Source organism: Hypanus sabinus, chromosome 10 (assembly GCF_030144855.1).
Source record: "Hypanus sabinus isolate sHypSab1 chromosome 10, sHypSab1.hap1, whole genome shotgun sequence".
Lineage (NCBI taxonomy): Eukaryota > Metazoa > Chordata > Chondrichthyes > Myliobatiformes > Dasyatidae > Hypanus > Hypanus sabinus.
In genome coordinates this window covers 167,030,369-167,037,201 of record NC_082715.1, presented here as the reverse complement: position 1 = coordinate 167,037,201, position 6,833 = coordinate 167,030,369, and the positions used below count along the sequence as shown (strand labels likewise).

The 6,833-nt window shown below is 40.8% G+C and overlaps 1 protein-coding gene and 1 non-coding gene across 2 annotated transcripts; one reads left to right on the top strand and one right to left on the bottom strand.

Moving 5' to 3' along the window:
* Positions 1–447: 447 nt before the first annotated feature.
* Positions 448–4,663, bottom strand: LOC132401387 (serine/threonine-protein kinase Chk1-like). Its single transcript, XM_059983511.1, has 4 exons — positions 4,599–4,663; positions 2,973–3,184; positions 2,404–2,468; positions 448–590 (listed from the first exon to the last, which is right to left on the bottom strand). The coding sequence occupies exons 1-4, from the start codon at positions 4,661–4,663 to the stop codon at positions 531–533; spliced, it is 402 nt and encodes a 133-aa protein (XP_059839494.1). The 3' UTR covers positions 448–530.
* Positions 4,664–6,259: 1,596 nt separating this feature from the next.
* Positions 6,260–6,450, top strand: LOC132401416 (U2 spliceosomal RNA). The gene has a single exon (XR_009514574.1). It is a non-coding gene; the product is annotated as a U2 spliceosomal RNA (small nuclear RNA).
* Positions 6,451–6,833: the final 383 nt, after the last annotated feature.

Sequence of the window (6,833 nt, the reverse complement as noted above, 5' to 3'; positions counted from 1 at the left end):
ACAGCGTTTCCTTCCCCCAAAAATGGAGCTTTTCAGAAACGCTCTCCAGAGTGTGTAATTTTGAAAATTTCTGATTGGCGGGAACAGTGTGGACGGGGTAACTGGAGAAATCTAAAAGTGCTGTCATGATATGCCAGAACAGATGGTGACGGCAGCGCACCATTTCATTGGCCTTTTCATTCAAACCTAACAATTTCAGAACAGACGGCAACAAGACTGAAGCCTGAAGAGTTAGAAATGTACTCACCAAATACCTTGACCCATAACTTACTGAATAAATAAGTATACTCACTCGGCCCTGTTTTCTGTCCTTGCTCGTAAGAAGGTGGTTTACCTATTTATGCAAGTACTTCTCTGACAATAGATATGTAACAGCCTAATGTAACATTGTATGGAAACACAAGATAATACTGATGCAGACATGTCTTACACATTTAACAAGGGCCTTTATTAATGCACAGAGTTCGTCAGTTTTACAATGTTTGTCATCAGCCGGGTCATACTGTCCGTGAAGTCCCTGCTGGTTGCCTCTATAAGCCTGGCCTGCTGAGTTCCACCGGCATTTTGTGTATAAAACGATGGAATTCACTCTGCAATTTGAGAATGAAAAGCTTCTGCTCATCTAACTTATTATCTAATGGAGCAACAGATGATGGGCTGAAAGGTCTGTTTCTGTAGGTTTGTGGCTATACCTGAATCTAATGTACAGGAGCTGCCTAGCAATGGGCAGGCATGTCCTGTTATGTCTGTGACTGGCTCTAATAGGGCAGGAAATTCAGAGTGATGGGCCGAAGATGTTTTCCTGTGCTGTTGTGCCTGTGACTGTCTCATACGGGACAGGAACTGTAGGAAGATGAGCCAAAGGGATTTTCCTGTGCTGTTGTGTCTGTGACAGACCCTAATGGGACTGGAAATTCAGGGTGATGGGCCGAACGTGTGTTCCTGTGCTGTTGTGCACCACCAAGTACCCTTCTAATCAACCAGGAAAAATGACATGAAATTACGAAGCAACATTTTCTTTTAAGCTTGGAATCCAGGCCACTCACCACCTTCATTCTTTGCATTTGAGATATCTGAACATAAAAGTAGAAGAAACCCAAACTTTAAACTATCAATCACCCAACACGGCCATGAGCATTTCCAAATATCACATATCATTCAATAATAACCAGGGTTGGACATTGTCCAAAGCATTCTTACTGCAGAACCAAAACGGTCTGTTCAATCACCAGGTTTGCCTAGGTCAAAACACCATTAAATTAATTTGAGATAAGCTGCAGGGGAATGGGAGAAAAAAAAGCTGGAACCCCTTTTACCTTCTCTTAGCACACACATCAAACAAATAGACCCATGGTTTGCAATACTACCATTGATTCAGATGTTGCTATGAAGACCAAAGCTCTGGTTCCAAAGTTTAGGTGAGATGCAGGGAAATGTTCAAGCTTGATGGGCAGCCTCTTCCCACATCCTATGGGCTAATGGATCTTAAAACTGTTGTACCATATAGAACAAATGCTCACCAGCAGCTAGCATGTAGATGACTGCAGTTATTGATGAATGTTTATATCTCAGCCTGTTACATTGCTAGAAATCCTTTGCACAAGCAAAGAGAACAAAGATACAAAACAGACCACTGACTCAAGACCCATTCAGCTTTTCATTATTGCCAAATGGTTATTGTTTGCCATGGCTTGAGTATAGTTCTAAATGTCTGAAATGTTGTGAATAAGGCATAACAATACCCAATTTTTATTCTACTGCACAATAAAAGTGAAAAGATTTATATTCTTATACCTCAGTCATCAAGTAACAGATTTGCTGGCTTGATGTCCTTGTGTGTAATTCCTGCTATGAAGATATTCATGGAAGTAGGAAAAGACAAGTACAAATCAGGCATTTTGAATTTACATCTTTTTCTAAATCTCCAGGCCCACGAAATATCAATTATACAAATGGAACAGATTTGTGGCCAAATTAGTAACACTAATAAGTCAGATACAATTGCTAAACAATTGGTTCAGAGATATTTTGTGACAATCTGGGTGCACACTGGACTTCCAATGCCTGTATGAAAGTGGAGTATTCAGGCTTGCCTAGAGGAATGATGAAACTTCTAAAGATGTTCATAGGCTGTGATGTACTTTAGGAGGTTTTCCATCCATGAACGGCATTTTTCCGTAAAAGGGAATTAAGGTGAGCTCCAAAATTTATCTCAGTTGAAAATTGGGACAAAGCATTGTTAATCTCCTTACTGCTGGTTATAGTGCTAATTCAACTCTGGCAGACAAAGCTCTTCGAGAGCAAACATGGGCAGGTAAATACCACAATCCATCTCGGGAAAACTGCTGCTGCACATCATAAACACTCAGTTAAAACAAAAGAAAAATGATTAGGAGCACTTACCGTTCCTGCTGTCAGCTGCTGGAAAAACCTATGAGCATCTGCTTCAGGCATCCCCACATCAGGTTCTGTAGGAAGGCAGAGCAAATCAACGGTATCAGTTTGCAAATCATGAGCACTGTCTGAAATTATGTCATTTTACATCACTCCCAATTCCCAGGCCTCATTTCACTCAGGTGCCCGAGTAGATGGATTCTCCAAGGTACCCTCTTTAGGCCATAGACCAAAAAACATGGACAACTGAAGCAGCTCACACAGTGAACTTTAAAGTCTGTCCTATTTTGTTCCCGTAACATCTGGAAATGTATTATGTACAACTTCAGATTTTCCATTTCTCCCATAATTTAGTTTTTTGGGTGCTCTATAGGGGGAATGTCTGGGAGTGGATGCCAGCTTTTTCTACCTCAGGACACAATGGTGCAATTACTAAAGAACCCACACAAGTATATCTGTAAAAGCGACAGCAACAGTATAACCAAAATTATTAAAATTAGCTAATCCATATAGAAAATATCTTTAACCCTTTCCCCCCTCACTCCATTTTAAACCTTAAGTTTAATCACAGATCCTACCTATTCTATCAAAGAGCTGTTCTTCACTGTAATACTCCAAAACAAGTATTGGATATGAGACTCTCGACGATGCCTGTAAAAGCGGACAATGGTTCAACATCTTATTGATGCAGATTTCTTTCTTGATGTTATCAGGGCAGTCATGAGGATGTGTGGTGTCCACTTTCTTCACTGCCACTGCTTCCTTTGTTCGATTAATTGCCAATTGTACCCTATGATCAAATACAAAATAGTTATGTACATTGCAAAACTTCTGAATGCTCTATTGAGTTAAATGTATCAGAAACATAGCATGAGCCAATTGGCTCTTCATCCCTGCTTCCCCATGCAATAAGATCATTACTGATCTGGTGTTGGCCTCTACACCACTTTGGAACTGTCTCTGCACCTGTAGGTTTCCATGTGGTTTATATGCCTGCAATATATTGTATATTCTATGGCTCTACCACAACTCTTCAGTGGAGAATTCCAAAGGGTCACAACCTGCAGAAAAAAATCCTCTTCATCTCCTGATCAATGGGAAACCAATTACTCAAACTATATCCCATTTTCTCGATATCCTCACTTGGAGAAACATCCTCTCAGCATCTTGTCTGACAACACCCTCAGAAACTTGCTTATGTAAGATCACCTTTCATTCTTCCCTATTTGCTCATCCCTCGCCCCCACATGTGAATCCCTTGATCCAAGTACGTCCTTTCTTAAAGACGATCTAAACTGTACACAGGACGGCAGGTGTTGTCTCACGAGCTCCCAAAACATCCTTACCCTTGAACTCCATAACCACTATGATAAAGGCCAACATTCCATTAGCCTTTCTACTTATTTGTTTAACCTACATACCAGTCTTGTGTGTTGCAGAGATTTAGTTTGCACTGCAACATTCTATCAATTTAACAATCAAGATTTTTGTTCTTCCTTCCAGAGCAGGCAGGCAACTTCATTTTTTGTACTACATTATATTTAGAAGGCCACCTTCCTGCTCATTCACTTAACCTGTGCTCACTTTGCAGGCTCTTGTGTACTCTACATCACCAGAATTATCTTTATACTTTCAACAAACTTGAGAACCTACATCCACTCTCCTCAGATTACAACCAATGCATCCACTATCTCTGATGCCACTTATTTGTAAAGGTACAACAAATTTGTCCTATACTATTTCACTGATGAAAATAAAAGTTTCCCTCTTCCTACAGATCTTTGCTATTTATTATTATTTTCATTATTTATAATTTCTACCTTCTCATTACCAATTTTACACTGAGCCTCAAAAACCAACATTACTTTTAGCTTGTTGCTCGTATTTCTGTAAAAACCCTGTCAATATTTTTAATAATTTTCTCATATGTCCCACATTCTTTACAATTCTTATGGCATACCTTGTAGTTTTAAACTTTCCCAGTCCTCTTGCCTGCCATCAGTTAAATAATCACACGTTATTTCAAAGTTATATCACCCTAATTTCCTTGGGAACTCTCCACAGATGGTGCACCCTTCTCAAGGGGCGTTTCTTTCTCCAAACTTTTGCCGCAAATTAAGAAATACGTCCTTAAATGAGTGCTATTGCTGATCTACCAAGGTAGTTTTTATTTTTAATTCACTTCAGCTAAGTGCATGACTCACTGGCCATATGCTCCTTCACCCAAAGTCTGCACCAGATCCCAATCTTCCACAAATGGAACTGTCATCACCCTGAACGATCAGGAATGATGCTGAAACGGGGAAAACATCATCACAAGCTGAAGTATTCTTCAGGTACACTTGAAGACTCACAAGAAAGACAGCCAAAGATGTTTTCTCCCAGTGCAGAAATGGCTAATATGAGAGGGCATAATTTTAAGGTGACTGGAGAAAAGTACAGGGGAGATCAGGTGTAAGAATTTTTATTAAGCACAGAGAGTGGTGCATGGAACATACTGTCAGGGTGGTGGCAGAGGCAGATACATTGGAGACATTAAAGGGATTTTTGGATAGGCACATGGAGTTTAGAAAAGTAGAGGGTGATTTAGTTGGGAATGGTTGGGCCCAACATTGTGAGGTGAAGGACCTGTGCTGTGTTTTAAGGCTGTTTCTAGTTACTGACTTTTCAGAATCCACACTTCATTACCAATGCCAGATTTTACTGCACATCCATCATTGTCCTGAACAACTACACTTCTTCTGGTTCAAGATCTCTGCACTCCTGATGGGGATGGCCTTCCAGGATTTAGGCCTTGCCACCACAATGATGGAGTGGCAATATCTTTTCAATTAAAATAAGTGCTGGGAATACTTGGCACTTCAGTCAGCTTTCTGCAGAGAAACAGAGCAAGTGTGTCAGGGTAATGGCTCTTCATTAGAACTGATGAAAGATCACTGCCATCATTAAGAATCACATCACGTCTGAATGACTCATTGCTTTTTTCTCTACAGAATGCTACATTACCACTGAATCCTTTTCATTATTTTATGCTTCTTTTCCCCAGATTTCCACCTTTTTTTCTCATTGGAGATGTAGCAAGTGATACAAGCCATAGGTTGGAGAATGTTGTTAAATGCTGGATGGAGCTGCACAAATTTAGGCAAATATGAAATATTAATAATTATTTCTAGTATTTGGCTTCTGGGATGTAGCAGAAAGGCCTGGGAATGTCAGGAGAGTAGTAGTCACTGCACATTCTCCCCTGATTATCACCGATTTCCTAATGGAACCGTCTGGTCAATAAGCTTTCATTACCAATGAAGTCCAGCCAGATGGTTCGATTATTTTCTGTCGAAATAATCCATTGACTGCAATGCCGTTATTTGCCACATGCCAGCTCACACTTAAACATTACCCCTCCCTTTCGTCCGACTCTACCCCATCCCTCTCCGCCCACCAACTCAACCACCCATCGCCCCCCATCAAACGGCCTCACTCCCCCATTTGTAACTCACTATTCTTCTCACTCCCGCGCCATCGCTTCCATGCGACGCCTTCCGTAAACGTCATCACGCTTATCATGACATCCAACGCTGGAGACCAGTGGAGTTCTCAGCTGAGAGGAGGAGTATTCATGCAAACAAGGTCCGCCTCTCTCATTCGGTTGGTGCAATTTCAGCTATTTTACATTATCAGCTATATTACAAACGAGGTTTCGCTACAAGGGAGAAGAAGACAACATATGCCAAAGACGGAGAGAAATCACACCAAACCTACATCAAAACCTGAAGAGAAATAGGGTACGTATGTGTCCTGTAGACAGTCGCTTTATCTTAGTGGAGCGAAGACGCGCATGATCCGAAAGGTTCGGACACACGTAGATGTCGCTTTTCGGCCTTTTGGCTAAGATCAAATGTATTATCTGTTCTTATCAGTTTAATATATGATACGTCCTCAATTTGGGGACCATATATTAAATTGATTTTTGGAATAAGGTGAATGAATAGGGTCTTGCTCCGTCAACTCCACGCATTGACCTCATTTTCCAGTGTTTCCGCGATGGGTGCACTTTCTTTAGGGAAGTTTAAGCAAATTATTCGAAAATAGAAATGAATTGCAGCGAGATACCACGGGGGTCAACAGTGCGTGCAGCCAGAATTGGATTGTAAATTTAGCAAGAGATAGAAAAGGCATGTCAGTAAGGTAATATCATAATAATCCTAGGGGATTTTAACAAAACAGTGAATTGGGAAAACCAGGTCAGTAGTGGACCTCAAGGCGAAAATTTGTGTAATATCCAAGGGATGGCTTTTTAAAACAGCTCTTTGTTGACCCCACTAGGAGATCGGCTGTGCTGGATTGGGTGTACTGCAATGATTCGGAGATGATAAGGGAGTTTAAAGCGAAGGAACCTGTAGGCAACAGTGATCACAATATGATTGAGCTCACATTGAAAC

Bases quoted from the DNA above. Each gene is read 5' to 3' on its own strand.
- LOC132401387 (XM_059983511.1), bottom strand. From the start codon at position 4,663: ATGACAGTTCCATTTGTGGAAGATTGGGATCTGGTGCAGACTTTGGGT. The intron at 2,469-2,972 runs GTAGGATCTGTG...GCCTTCCTACAG, and splicing joins ACAGCTCTTTGATAGAATAG to AACCTGATGTGGGGATGCCT. The intron at 591-2,403 runs GTAAGTGCTCCT...CTCAAATTGCAG, and splicing joins AGCAGCTGACAGCAGGAACG to AGTGAATTCCATCGTTTTAT.